Source organism: Thermochaetoides thermophila, assembly GCF_000221225.1.
Source record: "Thermochaetoides thermophila DSM 1495 unplaced genomic scaffold scf7180000011816, whole genome shotgun sequence".
In the NCBI taxonomy this organism is placed as follows: domain Eukaryota; kingdom Fungi; phylum Ascomycota; class Sordariomycetes; order Sordariales; family Chaetomiaceae; genus Thermochaetoides; species Thermochaetoides thermophila.
This window is the reverse complement of record NW_006383032.1, coordinates 1,368,169-1,390,586: the sequence shown is the minus strand read 5'-3', so window position 1 is coordinate 1,390,586 and position 22,418 is coordinate 1,368,169. Positions and strand designations below refer to the sequence as shown.

The 22,418-nt window shown below is 50.8% G+C and overlaps 3 protein-coding genes across 3 annotated transcripts; all 3 read left to right on the top strand.

The window, feature by feature from the left end:
* Positions 1-92: 92 nt before the first annotated feature.
* CTHT_0024630 (uncharacterized protein) lies at positions 93-2,159 on the top strand (the record flags this gene model as incomplete). The annotated part of the gene is made up of 1 exon (XM_006692862.1): positions 93-2,159. The coding sequence occupies one exon, from the start codon at positions 93-95 to the stop codon at positions 2,157-2,159; it is 2,067 nt and encodes a 688-aa protein (XP_006692925.1).
* Positions 2,160-12,461: 10,302 nt separating this feature from the next.
* On the top strand, positions 12,462-14,931 carry CTHT_0024620 (uncharacterized protein; the record flags this gene model as incomplete). The annotated part of the gene is made up of 4 exons (XM_006692861.1): positions 12,462-12,564; positions 12,624-14,226; positions 14,299-14,382; positions 14,598-14,931. The coding sequence occupies 4 exons, from the start codon at positions 12,462-12,464 to the stop codon at positions 14,929-14,931; spliced, it is 2,124 nt and encodes a 707-aa protein (XP_006692924.1).
* Positions 14,932-20,092: 5,161 nt separating this feature from the next.
* CTHT_0024610 (uncharacterized protein) lies at positions 20,093-21,348 on the top strand (the record flags this gene model as incomplete). Its single annotated transcript, XM_006692860.1, has 6 exons — positions 20,093-20,225; positions 20,316-20,323; positions 20,415-20,422; positions 20,494-20,590; positions 20,861-21,159; positions 21,222-21,348. 6 exons carry the CDS (start codon positions 20,093-20,095, stop codon positions 21,346-21,348), a joined length of 672 nt encoding a protein of 223 aa, XP_006692923.1.
* Between the last annotated feature and the right edge of the window lie 1,070 nt (positions 21,349-22,418).

The following is a 22,418-nucleotide window of genomic DNA, read 5'->3' as shown; positions in this document are numbered from 1 at the left end:
CTCAAAGCAAAGAGCAGGTCTTTGTCCGTCAACACCTGCAACTCACCTCTACCGTGGGCGCATACCTCAGAGAGACGGTCCCTGACACAACAATGGCCACCCGTCCTCTTAAGAGGAGAAAGGTCACTCCCCCTAGGGACGATGGGCAAGATGCTGCCGAACGCGAAGCCAAGATCCAGAAGGCTTTCTTGAAGAACGCTGCTAGCTGGGACCTCGAGGAGGCATGGGAATCGCGGCCGAGGAAAGGCAAGAAAAAAGACAAGAAGAAGGATGAGGAGCGTCCGGGAAGGCTACCCATCAGGACAGAGCAGGGCACCTGGCAGGTCCAAGACGACGTCGAGTCAATACCCAGTGACGCCGAATGGCTCGACAGCGACGGCGAGCTGGCCGTTGAGCAACAACTGGAACCTGTCGCCCCCGCCCCTGCCCCTGAACCGCCCAAGATTTCCGAGAAGGAACAGATTCGGCAGGCGCAAGAAGAGCTGGCGAAGATTGCGACGCAATTGAACGAAAACCCCGAGGAATACCCCGGCCACTTCAAAGCCCTCGCCCGCATTGGCGAGACTCCAATTCTTGCTATTCAGAAGCTATGCATTGTAACACAGATGGCTGTTTATAAAGATGTCATCCCCGGATATCGGATACGACCCCTGGGTGAGGATGCCGTGAACGAGAAGGTCTCTAAGGAGGTGAAGCGACTGAGGACATACGAACAAGCTCTCGTCGCCGGGTATCATGGCTACCTCAAGACCCTTGCAACCTACGCTGCCTCATCAATACCTGAGGATCGCAAGGGCGAGCCTATCTCCAGCATTGCCTTTACTTGTGCCTGTGAGCTGGTGAATGCAGTGCCACATTTCAACTTCCGTGGCGATCTCTTAAGGATCCTTGTGAAGAAACTGAGCACTCGCAAAATCGACCGCGACTTCGTCAAGTGCAGAGAAGCTCTGGAAAAGCTTTTTCAGGATGATGAGGAGGGTAACGCTTCTCAGGAAGCTGTATCTTTGCTGAGCAAGATGATGAAGGCGCGCGAGTACCGGGTTGACGAGAGCGTACTCAACCTATTCTTGCACCTCCGCTTGCTGTCTGAGTTTGTCGGCAAGGGATCTCGTGACACAGTCATTCGGCCTGGAGACGACCGGCCTATTGGAAAGAAGCCAAAGAAGAAGTGGGAGTTCAGGACCAAGAAGCAACGCAAACTGCTGAAGGCGGAAAAGGAAGCCCAAAAGGTCATGGAGCAAGCAGACGCTACGGTCAGCCACGAAGAGCGCGAGAGGATACAGTCAGAGATTCTGAAGATGGTGTTTGCAACGTACTTCCGTATCCTCAAGGCGCGTGTACCACATCTCATGGGCGCTGTGCTCGAGGGTCTGGCCAAGTATGCTCACCTCATCAACCAAGACTTCTTCGGAGACCTCCTTGAGGCGCTCAAAGACCTCATTCGCGACACAGACAGGCTGGAGGAGGAAGACGGACCCGATAGCTCACAAGACGATGATCAGGGCGTCTCAGTTGTCCGGGACACCAGCCGTGAGTCTCTGCTCTGCACAGTCACAGCATTCGCCCTCCTTGAAGGCCAGGACGCACACAACGCCCGCTCCGACTTGCATCTCGACCTTTCATTTTTCATCACAAACCTCTACCGCAGTCTCCTTAGCCTCTCACTCAACCCAGACCTCGAGTTGGGCGCACAATCTCTCCATCTCAGCGATCCGAATGACACTTCCTCCGGCAGCACGGAAAACAGCCGGCGCAACAACAAGATCAACTTGCAAACTACCACAGTTCTGCTCCTGCGCTGCTTGACCTCGGTACTCTTGCCCCCCTGGAACATTCGTTCGGTGCCGCCAATCCGCCTGGCGGCCTTCTGCAAGCAGCTCATGACACTGGCGCTGCAAGTGCCGGAGAAGTCAAGCCAGGCAATTTTGGGTCTGTTGCAGGACGTGGTGCATACCCACGGGCGCAAGGTCGCTGCGCTGTGGAATACAGAAGAGCGCAAGGGTGACGGAACCTACAAGCCACTTAGTGAGACAGTTGAGGGGAGTAACCCGTTTACGACTACTATTTGGGAGGGAGAGCTGCTAAGGAAGCATTACTGTCCTAAGGTCAGGGAGGGGTTGAAGGCTATGGAGAAGGAACTGAGGTCTATCCCTTCATAACCAAGGTTAATCGATCTTGAGCTTGTTCAGTGGTTCCGATTCATGTGCTCCCATGATACCCCGGAAGCCAGGAATGATACATATAGTTGATTATTAAGGATTTATCTTCTGTTTATTGTTTCGAAGTTTTTCGACTCCTTAAGTCCACATTGTTGTGCTTTAATTCTCCCAGGCCTGAGATTTACAGTGGCTCCTCTCAAAAAAAAATTCTTAGCCGATGACATTAGGAAGAGACAACATTCATCGGATGCGCTGTTCCTTCCCCTTCCCTCGGCCGCCTATTCGATTATGAGCCTCACGCGCTTTCCCAACCCGTCACACAATCTGATTCCATCATCATTTTAAAGGGCGGAAATTATTTTCTCTCGATGTTACGCTAGAGTCCCGAGGTGTTGTCATCTGGTCTCGATCTGGAATCTACAACCTCGTCGACTACTACCTCAACAAGGGTGTTACTTACTCGTTCAGGAGCCATGGCAGGTGATCTGAGCCCAGGTTGGCAGTCTACGCCGGTGAATCTCACCTGGACCTCGAGATACCACCATATCTCGGTAGTTATTGCCATACTCTTGATGTTACTGCAACTTCTCACAGAACCGGTGTCCCTTGACGGAAGGTGTTTGTCTCTTACTAGGCAAAACCTGATAATGACTAAGTAATCGTTAAGTAAACGGCCTCATTATTGTCGTCCAAAAAAATCGAGAAATGACCGCTAAACATGAATGCACTTCTTTTCTCTGCAATATCCTCTCAACCATTATTATCATAGACTTCAACTCGGGTCATCTCCGTTCTTGCTCCGATCCTCGTCCAGCTAGCAGAACGCCTCTCACCGGATCCAGTGATCCGAAGAACCGAGTATTCGGCACGGTACACCTACCCAACAGCACGGCAAGCCATCCGGCTCCGACCCGTGGCTCGCATGTGCCATCATCACAATCTGACTTCATGTCCCCTTCCACCGCTGCTTCGTTGGGCCAATCCTTCCCGAGCCGAGTTGCACAGCTCTGCAGGTTCTTCGGCTCAATCGAGGATCGAGGCAGTCGAAGTCTTGTGTAAAGTACTGATCTGGTTATACTTACCTTTGCATCCGGTTATGGCAAATGAAAACTAGCATGACTATGCCACTGCCGAAGTCGTTCCCAGGCGCCGTCGGCAACTACAATCACGAAGTCAACTTCACTAGATACACTGCTCCAAAAACATAATCATGATCGTTCCTACATGCCAAACTAGGCATAGCTATCCGCCTGAGCGCACACAAGCAAGCATCACGATCGGATAGCTAGCCTATACCTACCCACGTCGGCAAGTAACAAGGTAGCAACGAAATGCTTATGCGGGAACGCGGACCACGGCTCCTGGACTCCAGTAGCAACCTAGAACGGCGTCTGTGTGTGTGTGTGTGTCTATGGAGAGCGCACGATGCTACCCAAGGTAGGGATGCCGTGAATCGCTGCCCGCAAGTCCAGCCAGCCAGCTTTTCTTGCCACGCGCGTACACCATGCTGTGAGGGCGATCAGGGGCCGTTTCACATTGTAGATCGGCCTGCTGGGGCGAGTTGCCAGCTAGAAACATGGTGGCTTTGCTGGAAGCATGTTACTTTGGTTGCCGAGGCGGCTGTTGGTGATTGAGATGGAACTGAGAGCGGAATTTGTAGGGGGCCGAGGAGGGAACGTAATTCGAAGAGACACCCAATGGTGGAATGGCTTACAGGAAGGACCTGATTCACTGTTTCCCAGAGCCACGAGACTACACAATGACCTACACAGTAGAGATATCAACTACCATGAGCAGCGAGCCCTTTGCCCGACCAGCTCATACCCGATTGATGAAGCTTAGTATACGTAACTGAATGCAAGACTCATGCTCCGAGTCCGTGGTCTCTCTGGGTGGGTTGGTCGGGATCCAGAGGTTTGGCTCGCTGAAACACGGGGCAAAGTGGGGGAAGGGGGAATGTGTGGTGGTGGTAAAGGCTTCGACGGGAGCCTCAGATTACAAAACTACATCAGTGAGGAGTGGCAACTGAGCTGAAGACAGCATATGGAGGTTTCTCCAAGTCTTGATCTTTCATTTTTCAGACTTCGATGCCGTAGCTAGACGAACTGACAGCGGCTTCTGGGCCGTAGGTACTACAGAAGCATGCAACAGCCCGTATTCCATCCAGGTCAACGGCCGGTGAAGTGAGATGAAGCTGCCTTCTATCTCTCTTGTGCCTGTCCGGGCCGCATGGATGTGCTTTGCTGTTGGTGGGGTGAGATGAGCTGAGGACGACCGTGCCGGCGATCCACCGTGGAAGGATGGCGGCGTGCGAACGGGCAGGGAGAGACGGCCTAAGGTCAAAACCCCTGGCCATGATCACGACGTCCGCTTTTGATTTCTCGATCGACCTGCCAACAACACTTTGTCCAGCCGTTGAGGCCAACTGCAAAGATCGTCTCATTTTTCTTTGTGTTTCCTCCAATTTATCTGCTTGCTTTTTCCCGGTTGCTCGCGAGATCTGAAACTCAACGGCCATCTGCACAGCGCAATCTATCTCAAACCAGCGGGAGGGACCGCTGCGAGGCATCAGAAAAAGCCCCAACGAAAGGGCATCCTCCATCCTCCATCCATCATCCACCATCCTCCACATCCCATCTCACCAGCATTACGTAGCTGACAGCACAGCACAACCGATTGCAACCCCTGTGCCTGGAAGAGGACCGTGACAACAACCCACTAAGGAAACGAGGCGGACGACTACGACCTAAGTGGGTCACTAGCATGCGTCCGCGCCGTCCGAATTCGACCGGTTCGCCCGTGTGACGGTGCATGCCGCCCGAGCGGTTGCTTCTGGAAGAAGCTGTAACAAGGCCCTGGTCGGTTTCATCTCTTTCGACCAGCCCCTGAAGTCCAGCCAAGACCCACCCCAAGTACAGCCGGCGCTTGTTTCGGAGAGCTGCCCCTGTCCATCGCCATCGCCACGATCCACCCGCGCCAGCCAGGGCCAGGAGGGCAAAGCTCTTCGCGTTGTATGCTTGGCAGAATTGGGAAACCAGCTGTTGCTTATTGAGGCAAAGAAAGGCACGTTTTGTGTGTGATCTTGGCATGCCCCTCGCTGCCAAGCGGCTAAGCTGACCGAGCGTACAGGATGGTCTTCTCGTTTTCTGTACTCGTGATCCTCGAGTCTGCACCCCCCTTTTTCGTTGTCTGCTTCTGTGCTGATAGCTGTTCAAGGGTTACGTTGGAGACTGAGCTCGATGCTGAGCTTATCTGGTTGGTGTTCTGCGCTAGGTTCGCGGCGAGAAACTGAGGTGGATTAACCACTCGTTTCGTCGTCTGCCCCTCTATCATGCAGATTAGCCAGGAACACCAATCGAGCCCGACAATTTCCGCAGCTCTTTGCCAGTGTGAGTTGTGGATGGTGTATGGGCGTGTAAGACGGACTTTAGAAGAGGAAAGAGTCTATGCTTCGGCACTCCATGGCAGCACCAAGCACCGAGCCTGGTCTGTTGCCACGCTGTTCATCCATTCTTCCCGGCCGTTGTTTTCGAAACTACCATTGACGACGATGACCGTCGTACATACATGCCGAAGGCAACGTCACCATCGGTAGCTGTCAGTCGAGACGTCTTGCTTCAAGATGGACCTGCGTACCCAGCAGCACTCGTCTGTGTTTTAGATCTCCCCTTGGCATCGTGGCTTCCGCTGTCGATTTCTGGGGTGGCTCAGCCGAGCACCCTGGACTGCAGTTGCATCGTTCTGTCTCCTTCGCGATCCCCCTTCACCGTCTTCGTCCGGTCCTTAGCCTTGACCCTAATTTCAACAAGGTTACCTTTCTCAAGTAAGTTGTCATAACCAAAGTACAATGTTGACAAACAGATCGTACACAACGAATGGAGGCTGCTAACAATAGAGTGGCGATTAGCAGCTGAATATGTCAGGCACAGGTACTGTACATACAGCCAAGTCCAGCGGCACGCATCGTCCCGCCTGGGCGCCAACGAGAGCCGACATCCATCATATCCATTGGCTTCCGCCGCATGCTGATTTTTCGACCCTCGCGCTTCACAAAATCTATCGAACGGAAATATGACAACAGATCAGCACATCCAAAAGATCTCTGTGTTCATCTTCCTGCATGACGAACGTAAACTCCGTCTTCCCCAAGATCTCGCATAAACTGCCTGTGTATCGCCAGTCGCCGTGATGCCAAATCACAGCCCACAACCACTTGTAGTGGGTTTTCTTGTTGCCGCCGGCTGTCATATTAACCCCAAAACTTCTCCCGGTCACGTTCGGTGCCCCAATTGTAGTACAATTCGCAGCGGGAGTTGGACGATTCTGATAGGCTGATTGCTTCAACCCATGAGCAGTGATGTAAGCTCTTCAATTAAACGGCCTAATTCTCTGGCCCCTTTTTGCCTGCCCGCCTGCCTGGCCGTCCGTCTGCGACCATTTACGCTGGCCGATATACAGGTCGGGCCGCGTTGATTCTATTCTTGGCCGCATTGCTCTTCTCTGCTTTGGGCTGCGTAGTCAGCTGCGTTTGGCCAATTCGCAGACCCGAATGAGCGAATGAGAGACGCCGAGTGAGCCGGCGCAAAGCGCCCTCCTACGTAAGGTCTAGCCAGCTGATTAAGCTTGTCCAAACGTGAGGCGAGATCTGGACTTTGATCTAGCAAGATCACACATCTCAATCACAGGGTTGCCTCTTGCGTATCGCCGGATGAGTTTTCGTCGTAGAATTTTACCAGAGATGAGGATAGAGCTGATGATTGGATGGGATAGGAGCAGCTAAGTTGGAGAAAAGCAAAGCCTTTTCCCCATCAAATTGAAACGCGGTGGGCTTGTGTTTGAGATGTTGAGCACCACCTGGCTTTGAGCTCGCAATTACATGGGGCTGTCAGTAGGTTGCCAGATCGATCTGGTTGAACATAAGCGGGATCATCAACATCCGTTTGATGGCACAGCAGCAAGTAAACGGATCGCACTCGAGATACGGCAATACAAACTCCGTCAAGCAAAATAAGAGTGAACAAACTACTCTGTCCCACCTGAACAATCGAAGAAAAACTCAAGCTCCCTGTCCAATAACCGGGGTTGTTGCTCATCAAGGTGTTTGACGGACGGGCAGGTGGGCGGCCACTAGTTGGGGAAACAAGAATGATCGCCCTGTACCCGCTGCCCCTGGCTGGTGTTATTGATCCCCACCTTACTTCACAGCCACTGCCCACATGCATCCAGGTATGCATCATATCGACCATAATGATATGGGCCATCTTTGAAGGAGCTGAAGTAGGGTAGAAATGGTATATGCAAGCTTGAATGGAGGTTTGAGGCTGCCGCACAGCAGACAAACTTCTCAAGCATGGTAGATCAATCACGTGGGCAGATTTTGCTGGTTTGGGAGGTGACTAGGGCTAGCAGATGAGCAATGAGCAAACATTAGCGCATTCTACGTGCCTGTAGCTTGTCAAACCTCCATCTTCTCCTGGGAAAACCTAACCATATGAAGCAGCGAAAATATCGTCAAGGACAAGGCAAAAACGAAATACAAGACCCAACACTGACAGAGCCATTCAATTACCGAAGAAAGTTGACAAAAAGCCAAGCATCAAAAAGCTCTTCGCTCTGTCTCATTCACCGTGAATGAGAAGTTGATCTGATCCATCCGTGGGTGTGTTGCACAGAAGCACTTCGCTGCGGCGTTGGGCATACTGCAAGTAGAGCAGGTTAGGTAGCACTCGTAAGCCCTAACCTTGTGTTGGTGTAGCTGTGTTCAGTTCATCTGCTCTCACTCATTATCAAAACTGGATGTCCGCAAAGGAACCAACACTCATCAGGTGCCACTTTCATCCATCCATCCCACCCGATCCCATCACTTACACCTTGTCTTTCCTAGCAGCAGCACAGAAGGGTTGTACCAACAATGTCTTGGACACTAACTGCCTCGTGTGATGCTAAGCAGTTGAGTCTTGGGATGTTGTGGATCATCGCAACAGCGCCATCCTGTACCCGGTTAAAGCAACTGAAGTGAAGATTCGGCAGGCTGATTTGCTGTAGGTAATGGAAATAGAACAGCGCGATGAAGACGCGAAGTAACCATGCCAACGAAAGGGACGAACTGCACTGCCGTAGACGGTTCACGTCTGTGCTCTTGCGTATGAGATACCCATACCGGCCATCAATCCCACGTATGTATTCCTTGGCCCACTATATCTACAGTACTGCAGCCAACATTACGACACTACAAGATAGCCTAGAGTAGTGGGCGATAGAGCTAGTGAGCCAAGCAGACCACACTAATGCCCCTGCAGTACTAATGTCAGATACAGAAGGTCTCTGTTTGGTTCGGAACATTGCCGTGGGGAAGGCCCCCGGTTAGCGAGCCCTACCTGTGGCTTCGACGGCGTTCTAAAACATCTCAGCAGGCGTGTTTCAGAATCTGCTGGGCATGGATGGTGATCACGCGGGTGGATCGGCACAGCACACGTTGCTACACTGCAGTGCGTGCACTGCTGCAGGTATCTCGATCAAGCTGGGTGCAGATAGTTAAAAGTTCAGTCTAGGAAGCTATTTCGTATCCAGGGTTAGGCTGAAGGTTTGTGATCTTTTTGCTCTGCAAGGTTGGTGATGTTAGCTAGATGCACGAATTGGGGGCGATGCTATCTGCGGAAGCTTCTCCAGTGGCATGGAAAAATCCCAAGATGATGTGCATCCAACTTCGAGCTCTCAGCAAGCAGACACGTTGGCAGTGTCGTCATCAGCCTGGAAGATCGACATTGCTTGACATGGCATGCTCATGCCGCTGCCCCTCAGTGGGGACGCCGTTGGAAGAGATCTGGTGATGATGGACGTCGATCATCATCGAGCCCATGATGGCATGCCTCTTCTGCGGGCAAAAGTGGGCCACGCGGTGTCAGACCCGTTATAACAAGAAAAAAAAAGAGAGCCTCAACAAAGTTAACTTCAGCATCAATGCCAGGCTCGGGTGACGACAGCAAGCAATGCTTCAGCCATCACATCGCTAGTTTTTTCTGCCTACCGAGGCCACCGAGTTGTCACGGAACACTACTATCACCGTTGAGGTTGGAATCAGGCTGAAGAACCGGCTTTTCTGTCTGATTTTGCAGACCGGTTCGATTGCTGGTTTCCGGGCAGCTGATGGCTGTTGTCCGGGGGTGATTCTCTCGAATCTTGACTCTTAGTGTGCTTGACAATCATCCAACAGTCCGCTCGCCTGCCTTCTTGATGGCTGGCATCTCACAAGGCTGGAATGGCTTGCGTCTTTGCCATCCTGAAATATTCATCTATCCCCCCCAACAGATCGGTGTTTTCCCTTTTGGTGTCAATCTGCGGATGTGCACCCAGATTCAGTGAAGATGACAAAGCACAACAGGGGACAGTTCTCTGGCAGCACCACCGAGTGGGTGGGTCCCCTGAGCTATTTCTGAAGCATGTTTCAGAATTGACAGGGGGTTTCCGGATGGTCCGAAAAGTTTGTGGCTGGCCGTGTTGGGCGGCGTCCATGTGGGGTTGAAGCAACGCGATGGCACGGATAGAGGACAACGGGTCGCCTGTGCGCTTTTGCCTGCGCGCCAGCAACAGCCTGGACAGCAGAGCAGAGAGTAGGGTGGAGCGGCTTGCCGCTTCTCCTGGAGATTTTTGACAAGAACGTGTGCGTGCGCGTAAGTGTTGTGCAGTCGCTGTCTTGTGGCTCAGTCGTTCAGGTCCGAGATGATGAAGGGTCTTCATTGGGTCGCCGCTCTCAAGGAAAACCTCTTTAATCCGCTGTGGCGTCTGTGCTGGCAGCCACAGCAAAAAGGAAAAGTCACCCTGGAGTGTCCAGCACAAAGTACGCTGGCGTGAGGGAACTGATGGTCCAACTGCGTGTGGGTAGGTCTGCGACTGACAGGTGGTCATGAATCATCGCTTGGCCTTGGTCGCAAGGTTCCATTGTTCTAGCTTCGGGCCCTCCACAATTTGGCCGATGGAAAGCAGGCCATCTGGAGCCAACATTCCCAGCAGCACGCCCGGACCTACGGATACTTTTCCATCAATGGCGTAGCGCAGGCAGACTTCCGTTCAGCTCGGAACAAGCCGAGGACGATGAGCTTCCCTAGGATGGTCATGGTGAAGAAAGACCGTAAAGGACCAATTCACAATTTGTTATACGTCTACTCTATCTTGCGTATGTTGGACGATGCCTTCGCCGCCTTTGCCCGTCTCAAAACCAGCATTGCTTGCATGTACCTATGATTGACTGCGTATGTACCGCGTCGGAAACTTATCGTCCACAACAGCGTCAGCCATGATTGGGCGCAGCAGGCTCATAGCCTGGCTAGTGCATGACAGTCTTCTGGTAGCGTTGCAACCTCGAAGGCAGCATAGGTGTGTTGTTTGGCGAGCAATTTCGCGAATGCGGTCTGGCAGGCGGGCGAGCACAGCGCAGCCGGGGGACCAAGGGATGGCCCGTGGACAGGGCCTCTCGGCGCTGCATTCCGCGCTTGCAAGTAGCGAGTGTTCTGGCCGATGGCGTGCTGATGGCCAGTGCTTTTGCTCTGCTCTAATGGGCCCTGTTCCTGTTGTCTAACGGCTTCGGCTCATGCCGAAGGGACTGGATGTTGAGACAGACCACGCTAAAATCCAAGAAGCTGGCCGCGAAATGCATCACAAGAGGCCAGGCGTCCAATAACAGTGAGCCCAGAGCGTAATCAGCTCCGGGCTACATGCGTGTAAGTAAGTGAAAAATATGGATGCCAGCTTTCGGTGTAAGTATGGTACCTTGCGATGTCTCCCTACATCGGGTACGGACATGGCCCTAGGTAAAGTCCCTACGCAAAGCCCGGAGCTCCAGCTCAATGGCGGGGAAAAAACGTTAGGGCGCTCAACGGCGACCTGGCCCTTGGCGGCGGAGGTCATGACTCTTGTATCGCCAACAATTGGATCTCTACGGCTATGTCATGACAAACCCCATCGTTGCCACCATAGAGAGACTCGCGATGTAGAATGATAATCATGATTGCTGACCTGGATATCTGTTTGCCAATGGTGTCGCATCGGCCATCTCTTGATCAGTCATCTGCCCTCGTGTATCGAGAACAACGCTGCTTGGCCGCATGGCAGCAATTCCCGCTCTTGTTGTTGAGCCTGAAGACAGGACGAATGCGAAGTAAAAGGCGATATGGCTCCAAGAACGGCAATCTATTGCCGAGCGGTCTTTGTATGCGTAGAAATGCTGAAAGAGATGATGCAACCATCGTACGCCAGGAGGAAGTGATCTGTAAAAGTGACGAGCAATGATGGTGATTTGAAGCCCCGCGATGGCTGCGATCTGATCTCTCTATCCCACATCGTCGACCGCTGCGCATCACTGGGCCTGCCGGCGAGCTGGGGTCCCAATGTGAACAATGCCATGATTTTCGATGAAAAAAGACGGCTCTTTTGTCGGCTTTCTGGCCTCCAGGCGACCGAGTGCGAGTGGCCCCTGCGCGAAGAAAGAAAAGCGAAGCCAGGGCAAGGGTCCAGGGTCCTTCCGCGAGTGGAGCAGGAGAACAACGGAAGCGACATCGCCCTTGTCATTCCAGGTACGTACCTTAGAATCCAGCGCCTGCCATTTTTCCCGCGATGGAACTCCATTTCCCAGCTGCTTGCTCATTGGCTGAAAGCCTTAGTGGAGCTCGCCCCCCACTCTGGGGCCAAAGCAGCCCAGGAAGCGAGCAAGTCATTAAAACGCCCCGGTAACCCCCAGGGTCGGCCAGCAGATCCCCCTCGCGCCCGATCTCTCTCTTCGCGGTCTTCCACCACTTTACTCTTACCCTTACCCCCTCCTTTCAACGACTTTGTCGTCCACGACTCTTTTCTTCGTCGCCTCCCTTCTTTTCTTCCTCCATAACATTCAGTGGATATTGTCCTAGCACGGGCTGGCCTCGACTAATCATCCACACTTCTTCCCACGCTTCAACAAAGAAATTAAAAAAGCATTGTTGACGGGCAGCGCCTGAACCAACAATCCAACCAACATAACCACCCGCACATCACATACCCACCCACCCACACCTACACACACGCCGATTTGATTCTTCCCCTTGCCTTGCGATTTCTCCATCGCCGTGATAATTCCATTTCGGTTCCGCGAATCGGGCAGCACTATCCCCTTCCCGCGAAGCTGAACAGCATATTCGTCTGCGATTCTTGCCTCGCATATCCTCGTCGCTGGTCGCATTCGACAGCGCTCGACGAAACTCTTCCCTTTACTCCCTTTCAGGGGTCTAGACGACTCGGGCTACGCCCTGCATTATGAACGCACAGAATGCAGTCATGGCGGCCCCAACACAGAAACCGGAAACATTCATGCTCTCTCCGGAGGCACAACAAGCGCTGCCACACGATGCTCAGGTAGCTTTGCAGCAAGTTGACAATTGTGAGTCCCATTGGTACATGCATATCTTCGCGGTAACTGGCTTTCTAACCGCCATGCAGTGAAGTACTTCCTTCTTTCAGCCCCCGTTGACTGGCAGCCCGACCAATACATCCGTCGCTTCCTCCTCCCCACCGGCGAGTACATCTCGTGCGTCCTATGGAATAACCTCTTCCACATTTCCGGCACCGACATTGTCCGCTGCCTCTCATTCCGTTTCCAGGCCTTCGGCCGCCCCGTAAAGAATGCCAAGAAGTTCGAGGAGGGCATCTTCTCCGACCTGCGGAACCTGAAGTCCGGCACAGATGCGTCCCTTGAAGAGCCCAAGAGCCCCTTCCTCGATTTCCTGTACAAGAACAACTGCATTCGCACGCAGAAGAAGCAGAAGGTGTTCTACTGGTACAGCGTGCCCCATGACCGACTTTTCCTCGATGCGCTGGAGCGCGATTTGAAGAGAGAAAAGGCCGGCCAGGAGCCGACTACGGTCGCTGTTGCCGAGCCGGCGCTATCGTTCAAGTACGACTCGTCGCAGTCGCTCTATGAGCAACTCACCAAGGCCCAGCAGGCCAACTCGTCGGCTTTCAGCCTGCACCAGCTGTTTGGCACCATGTCTTCTGGCCCGATCGGTTCGATGGCCCCTCCTCCGCCGATGTCGATCCCCCAGTCGATCGCGCCCCCGATGCCCCAGACGATGCCCCCTTTATCGGATGGGATGGACGCCATGGTTCCCTACAACAACATGAACACTATGAACAATATGGCGGTAGCTCCCTCCATCCCTCCGGCCACCCAAGCCGTAATCAAGCGGGAGCCTGATTACCAGCGTGTGCAGTACAATCAGAATGGTGTTCCCATCCAAGGTCACCAGCGCCATGCGTCCATGCCGGCCTATGGTCTGGAGTACTCGCCAGCTCCCTCGTTCGTGTCGTCGCACTTCGACGACTACAGCCAGCGCGGCATGTCGTTCGAGCCCATGACCCCTCCTCAGCAGGCCCTCTCCATTCCCGGTGAGCCTGCTTACATTCCCAACGAGGAGACCGGTCTTTACAGCGCCATCCCCAACCACATGGATCCTGTTGGTGCCCTGAACGGCATTAACATGCTTCCTCCTTCCAACCTGGCTGCTCCGGCGTTCTCTCGCCCCTACACCAGCGGTCTTTATTCCGCTGTTATTGAGGGCTCGCCGACCTACAAGCAGCGCAGGAGGCGTTCGTCTATTCCCCCTTCTCTGTCGGCTGCCAACGGTGTCATGGGTGCCCCAACGTCTGTGCAGCTCCGGCCTGACCTTCGGAGATCCGTGTCTGCTTCGGTAGGCCCGGTTCCGGAGGAGGAATCTGAGAACTCTCCTCCCAGTCTGACCTACACCAACTCGGCTGCGTCGGTCGCTCATCAAAACGACATGTCGCGTCATGGCACCCCTCTTCCCACGATCGAGGGCAGCCCCTCGCTGGAGCCTGTTCCTGTGACGCAGCAGGATTATTCTCCCATCCCGACCAGTGACATGGGCCAGATGGGCGAGCAGCGGCCTATCCTCCAGGGCGGCCCCATGGTGCGCCGAGCTCGCTCGGCTACTGTGATGGAGCTGGGCCCCTACCCGCAGAAGACACACTGCTGCCCCATCCCAACCTGCGGACGTACATTCAAGAGACTTGAACACCTTAAGCGGTAAGATTAGGCTCGTGTTTCATTTTGTCATTTTCGAGGATCCTCCCGCTGTATATTGACTAAACCTCCCAGACACGTGAGAACACACACCCAGGAAAGGCCCTATGTTTGCCCTTACTGCAGCAAGGCATTCTCCCGCTCCGACAACCTGGCACAGTACGCATCCCCTTTTCCCCTTTTCTTATTCCTTGTCGTCAGTCAATAAGTGGGAGGGGTCCAACATGTTACGGTGCAAGTGACATGTTACCAAGCCGCCCTTGGAGAGTCACCTCACCGCAAGTGTCACTGCACAATATGCCCTTCCCACCCAGCTCGGCGGCTCCAGGTTAGTTAATAATTGTTTCAGAAGATGCTGACAATCATTGTAACAGGCACAAGCGGACTCATGATCGCGGTGATGGTGCCGAGGGCAGCGTCAACTCGGGTGAGGAAGAGGAGCAGTACTCTGGCGAAGACCCCGTTGACGATGCTTCGCCGACATCCGAGACCAGCGCTTACGTCACCGGTTCGATTGACTCGGCCGTCAACGGCAACAGCAATAACAGCAACGCTACCGGCAACTCCAACGGGGCACCCACCTCTAGTGGTCCAAGCACTAGCACATCCATGCCCCAGACAACGCAAACGTTCAATAGCCTGCAGACGCTTAGCATGCCGATGCAGATCAGCCAACCACAGCCCATTAATGCGGGCGCGATGGTTTAAAAGGTTTCAATTTCCTTGCTAGTAAGCTTGCCTATTTGCTTGCTTGCCTGCCGAGTCCAGGGGATTCGGTACTTGGAGGGCGGGAAATCTGTGTGTCTCAATAAATACATGAAGGAAAACGGGACTTTCGGGTTGTCGGTTGTCTGAACTACGGGATACCCTGTAAACATATACACTGCGTGCGCTTGAGGTTAGGGGCAAAGCAGCAACACATTAAGAGGTTTCTGGGTTGGCTGGTTGGTTGCTTTGGGTTCGATCAGTCATGGTTTATTTTATTATCGTTTATTACTTCACTTCGCTATGTATTCACATTTGGCTGGTGCCGCAAATTCTCCTGGCTTTTCATTTATCTACATCGTTCTTTTGGGGTATTTATGCATGTTCGTGTGTTCAGAATACATGTCCCTTAAAGGTTTTGGGGGGCTAAGCAGCGATGAGGAGATGTGGATGACATCCAGAGAAACGATATGCTGGGGAGGAGCTCATTGCATTTGACTTTAATCGGACAGGCAATACTCATATAGAAAGCTTCAATGAAGGCATTTACATTATCGTTTTCGTTGAACCACCTGGGTATGTCATGTGATCATCCTTATGTCTGACTACGCTTTATGCAGAAGATGCTACACGGATTGCATGTGTAAACAAGTGGTATGATAGACAAGTCAATTTTGTCGCCTGGTTGAGGCTGTGACAAGTTAGATCCAGTTGGGCCTTGGCCTGCTGTGCAGCTGCTTAGCTATCGGATCGATCAGTTACAGTCGCGGCTGGAAGAATTTGGGGAGCACAAGCTGAGAATGGAATTTGCAAGTTAATATGCTCAGAGGTCAGGAAGTGAGTGGGATCATGTGTTAAGTTAACGAGGTCACACAAAGACTTGCCAGGGGTCCATGGTTAGAGACTTCGCGTTTTAGCTGGCCTTAGGATTTTGCCTTCAGCTATAATATCTATGGGAGCGGATTAGTGTGGGCCGTGGAAAAAGAGAAATCTATCTGCTCAAAACATTGGATAGAGACAGTTTTTATTATCATTTAAACAGGGTTGCTTGTGGTGAAAGACGTCTGAAAATTACAAAACATTGCCATCTCTAGGTAAAAATGGCGCCAGTGGCCATGCAGATTTTACTATACGAGTTTGGCAATATACGGCGAGCAGCTCAATCATGGGAAGATAACCACACCAAAAGGCAAAATTTTTGATGTTCGATGCTTTAATGAGGATCAAAAACGTTACTCTCGAGGCGAACACAAAGCGGTGAGGAAAAACCTGGAGAGCCAGGAAAAACCTTGTGCCTACTGCTTTTGAAAGAGAAGAGCAAAAGAATTACTGTACCCAGTATTAGAAAAGGGCCAACAACCACGGGTGTTGTGGACGTGTTTACAACTGGTAGAGAGTGCACATGACGACAGAGCAACCAGCAAGGCTCTGGTAGTGGAGAAGCCACAACTGCCTTGTGCCAGCTCAGTTATTAGGGGGGCTTAGTGAGAGCAAGCTGCAATGCCTTTTGAGATCGTGTTTGATGCCAAGAAGTGGAGTGTTTTTTTATACATGACTAACACCAAGTTTTATGCTCTAGAGGATCAACAACCTGCAAGGTCATGAGTCTCCTTCAATAAGATACCAGTCATTTTACTCAAAAACAAGAAGCAACTTAATGCTCTATACATTTGCTCGGTCTTTGTACAGATTTAGAATCAGATGATGGCGGTAATAAAAGAAGGGTTACCAGCGACCTGCTTCCTTGTGCCATTGAGTATCTCCTGACACTTCATCAACAGGACTGCGAAGGAACTGTGAACTATACCTAAATGCAACATATAGACTCGAAGCCAGTGACGCCACATCAACTTTCTCGCTCGAAACTTGGCATTTTCGATTCAACAGACATGTTCGAGTCATCAACACATCACCTAGGCCATAACAACTCATGGTCTCCAGTCACTTGCCCACAGTATCACCCAATCTCCCCCAAACCTTTCTTGAAGTGCCGCCTAGCATCATCAAGTAAAATAATGTGCACTACTACTTCCGATAAATACTCATGTGTCCGAAAAGTCTGCGCCTACTTCAATGATTGTTTACGGGCGAACTAGCTCCACGACAGCGAAAGAAAAATTAAGCATCTCTGTCTAGGCTGCAAGGACAAGCAGAAGGAGTCGAAGTAAACTCCCAGTGCTAATAGCCCAGGGGAGTAGTTTAACACTGAGTTAATGGCAAAGGAAAGGTTATGTGATCATGAAATGACCCATAAGGCAACTGGTCAATCTCCATCCACGGGATAGCTGAATAAAAGATTGTTCGATAAACTGATCACAGGTTTCATTTGGTGATCAATTATTTGAACAAGAAAAAAATTCCATCCAGTCGTGTTTTCTGAGATTAAGCTTTGACATGGCTGAATCACTGTTTATGACGGAGAGAACTGTCCGTGAGGGTCAGTTGGGAATAAGCACGACAACTAGTGATTGTACTGACCAGCTCCGCTCAAAATTATTAATTGAATGACATGCGGCAATAAATGGTGAAAGACTGACAAAGTGACTAAGAACCAGATATTCCTTGCAATCAAGAAAGGTAGACTTTTACAATTACTTTTTCATTGCCCTAATAGACTTCCATACATGCTTATATAACACTTTGAGATCACGCGCCAATTGATAACTTAAAGTGTTAGCGTGACTGCTTCTTTGTACATTCACTTACAATTGGCCCTAACATTTGTTTACACACTGATAGCAATTCACTGTCAAAGGAGCTCCTTAAGTTTGCTAAATTGGCAACAAATGGAATGATCTTGACAACACTTCTCCAGTGATACCTTTTCAAGATACATATAATATACGGCTTAATCAACCCGTGTCATGTAACACCCCCAACATTTAACAAGCAATACTCTATCAACAAGGATATCAAGAACTTTATCATCGTGACTCCCGAGCTTCCAACATAATACTAGCATTAGATCCGAGATGTGCGTCACCACTTACTCCAAATACCTCTGTTGTTGCAGGACATTGAAGAATCAATTCATCTGTGATCTCAGCAAAGCAGGACATTCCTGTCAGGTCGATCTCGTGTATGATCGCCGCAGCGAGGCATGCACGATTTGCAAGAGGAAGCAGAAGCTCTAATCCTATCAAATCTCAAGGATTTTAGAGCTCACAAGTAGGAACTTCTGGCTCTAGGAAACTGGAGATTTAAATCTGCGGATAGCTTAAGAAGAGGGCACCAGAAACCATGTTCTCCTGTGTTTAACAAAGCTGAAAGGTGACTGAGAAAAGGGACTTGCTATGGAAACTTAACAATCCTCAGTGGCAAGGCTAGTGACTTTCACAGAAGTGCGGGTAATGCTATTTGACTTTAGTAACTTGAGTGTTGGCTGCAAGTAGGCGGTGATATTCCTGCGTCTGTGATCATGATGATCGCATTCGGCTACTCTCTCCGTATGGTGACTGCCAACATAGGGACTTTTATGAAGTGTCATGACATCATATCTCTGAGGCGAAGGGTTTAGAAACTTCATGATTAGGATGACTTTACCCACATTTCCAACAACATTAAGCGTGGAAGCGAAGACCTTTTATCACCTTAAAAGAGTGCGATGACAAACCGGTATGCAAAAGCAGTATAACCGAAGTTGGCTAGAAGAGTGTTGGCTCTGTATTCTTTTTGTGCGAGAAAGAACAGGAGTGTTATAAAAGTTAACGCGTGCCTACACTACAGCCAGGTATGGCACTTGACAAACCCTACAACAAGGAGTAATGAGTCTTCAAGTAGAGTTCTATGATTTTGTAAGGTGCATGAATGAGATGTCAGTACTGGGAAGCGTCATGGTATTGGCTAACTGAGTGCCAACAACTGGTAAAGCCTGCATGGGCTGCTTCCAAAAGGAGGTCAAAAGACTGAGAACTCATTTTTAGCTGTGAAAAGGCCTACGAATTAGAACAGTGTCAAATCAGTAAGTGTTCTTTCCTGAAATAAGGTGCCTTTTTGACCTAGGTAATATGCGTGTTACGCTGTTGACCTATTAGTGTACTTGCAGACTCCTAAGAACACAGATCTCTCCTCCCTATCCAACATGATCAATTTGCAACCTGTAACATAGCTGGAAAAAAAATTTCGGATTTCTTCATCAAGACATGTACACAGTGGTTTATTTAAGTGAGTTGTAGCTGCACCTTTAATGGTGCACAATCTTCTTGCGTCAACTCTCTAGCAAGAAAGAAGTGCAAGGGTGTTGTTACACATTCGTATTTGTCGTTGACAATATGTGTGATGATTGTGCTAAGAAATCTAAGTAGTTCTCGAGTGCAAGTGCGCTGGAGTTGAGGAAGGGAATGTACTTTACTTGAGGAAGCTTTGCCCTCCTAACTAGTAACTAGCACTTGAGGGTATTACATGCTGTAGGGCAGATTGAAAGGTCTAGTTTGCTGAGTTGAAGATCAGGCATGGGGTCTTCTTGTATTTCCTAGATAGGGTATGAAAGTAATCAAGGCTGGTCAGTTAAATTCTATGGATGAAAATCAAGGGACGTTGCTAGGTTAAACGGATAGTCATCAGGTTGAGGTCATTGAGGACCCGAAATTTTGGGTATAACAACCTCGCTAATTCCGAGTCCTCTGTAGCATGATAATTCATTGTTATCAGCCTGACTTCACCCATGGTGTGCCGGTTATGAGAAGTCTGAGCGCTTGCATCCCGGGTCTACTTCACGATTTGAATGGTTGGTAAGCAAACGTATGGAACGGATGGTATATGTGAGGCTGATATAGGCGTTGCTATAGCTCGCCTATGCTGTTCGGTTGGCTGACAGGGTCTTGTCGAGCATGAGCCGAGGTGGGATGTCACCTGTTGCAGTTTGTGGGACCTGAAACGAGTGAATGGATGGGGTTACCCGCTTGGCACAGCGGATTGCGATTTAGCTCTCTTCCTTGCCTTCATGCTGAACGTTATCTTGGGACTTTGAACTGTGCTTTTCTATTTACACTCATTGCAGGCCATATTTATCTTTTCTTTAGCATTGTCACACATAACAGTCTTAAGGTTGAGTACTGCTCCAGACTCAAACTCTCAACTTCAGATTTTCTACATCACCGCACGGACCCCGTAGCCTCACTTTCGTAGGGGGAAGAGCAAATCTTTCACCATCGACATCAACAAGATGCTTTTCCGGCATCAAACAGCCATTTTTGGACTCTTTTTGCTCAGAGCTTCGCTCATCATTGCTTGGGAGCATGTCTCAGGGGAGGAGCTCAGGCAGACAGTGGAAGCAGGAGACTCGGTGTTGGTCGCATGTAAGTTTTGTGTATACAGCAGCCCATGCTACTACCTCCAAATGGAGTGGGTTGAGGATTGAGACTAACTCGCTTCGCTTGTAATTAAAGTTGTCAAGGTAAATCCCCTTCACCCATGAGACTTGGGACTCAAGGTTTTGAAGTTAAAAGGCGACTGACATGAGGTTGTGCTTTGGACGTCAACCATAGCCCGAGGAGTAAGTAATCCCTGAATCGACTTCATTTGAACACCTCAGCCACACCATGATCGCTAACAGCATTCATCCAGAGAAGCCAGTGCTGCTCTTGAGAACGAGTGGCTGTCCGCCGCAGATCTTCTTGCCAGCAGGGCTGAAGCAAGCCAGATCCAGGCTGAACTCCTAAGTGTGGATTGTTCTCTACCTGAAGGAGAGCGAAATTGTCTTGTAGATGAAAATGAGCCACACTCCTATCCATCCATATTTTTTCTCCAGGAAAACAGACCCGCGGTGAAGTATCAAGGGAGATTGAAGGCTGATTCGTATGTCCATCTCGCCCTGCTATCTCTGTTGTCTTCACTTCCCGGCGACCCTCGAGATATTACATGATCTAGGTGATTCCTTCAAGCAAAACTGACACCCAGCGGTAACAGCATCCTCAATTTCCTCGATTATCAGAGAAGCGCCCAGATCGTTCAGCCAATTTCGGACTCTGTTGTTCTCTCGGAGTTTCAAAAGACGACGTCATTCGTCGCATACCTTGGCGAAGATGCACAGAGCGCATCTGTCTTTGAGGATATCGCCTGGTCTTACCCCGAGTATGGCTTCAAATTTGGAGCGGTGATAGACGACAAGATTTCCCAAGAGGGGGGATTCAGAATCGAGGAGAGGCCTGTTGTAGTGGGGTATAAGGATGGGACCAAGGCCGTTTTCACAGGAAAGGGCAAACAGTTGGGCCCCGAAGAGCTGAGGAAATGGTGAGTCCGCTCTTCGAATAACTGAGGAAGACCAAGATACCAGTACTGACACACTATTGAAGGATTGAACTGTATCTTCAGAGGGAGACCGTTAAGAAGAGAGAAGAGCGCGAATCAACAAAGGTGGCTACCCTGGGGAAACCGAGAGCGAGCTTGCCTGTCGAGAGGGATGAGAAAGTAGAGCTATGAGATCAGTAGGACATAGAACCACAAGACACAACACCCTGATAGGAGCAATTTATGGTGTTGTTGATTAGCTATACCCTTTCTTTCTAGGGGAGCCTTTGGAGGGCGACCGGGCAGGCATGAAGACCAGTGGATTAGCAGTCGTAGCATGATATCTTAGTGCTAATAGTTAAGACTGAAATGAGGTCGCTGTCGTCTTCCTTAGGAGAATGTTTGGAAACAAGTAACTAGTCTTTGGCTAAGGCGCAAGTTTTGTTTGTGGTACGAGCTCAGAGGGCATCCACATTACAGGACCCCAAACAGTCCCGAACTCGGTATTCTCGTGTTCCGACCAACATTTTGCCGGCAACGCTGTCTCTGAGACACCAGACAGTCCGTTCCCCGTTCCTCGGGAGCTTCTCTGAACCAAAGTCAACAGGCCTAAGTCCCGAACCACCGGAGGACCCAAACTGAACCAAAGTAGCAGTGCTACGAAACCAACAGGAAATATGCCGGGCAACACATTTCAAAGGTATATTGAGCCAGTAAGACAAGCAAAGAGCGATGTCTTGCTGGATATGGGGTGCATTGGGGATGCATCGCTCGCATCAGCTGCAACAACGGCTGCACAAAGCACCTCATTTTCGCCTGCATTTTTCTTTCGCGCCTGTCGCCAGCGCTTAGGCTGGGCCTTACTGGCTCCGGGTGAGCTGGGCCTGCTGGGTGGTTGATTGGTTACGGGAGGGGCTGGGAGAGCCCCGCCGGCGGGCTGCTGCGGTGTTGCTGTGGAAACTTGTTGCAGGGCCTGGCGAAGGGTGGAATGCCGTGTTTACTTCAGGCTGGACCAATCAGGAGGCTGCGATGCCGTCGCACGCGGGCAGGTTCCCTCAAGACAAGAAGGGCAAAAAAGACAGTAAACATCACGAGATATTCTAACGATCTGATTTCTCACTACCACGGCTCTCCTTCGCAAATTATCACCACTTGCACAGTTTGCCGTGTGCTGTCGGTGTTTTTCTTGGGTGAGCTGTAGCTTGTGTGCGGACTTCGCTTCGTCGTCGGATTTTTAGCGCTCGTTAAACTTGCGGTGTCTT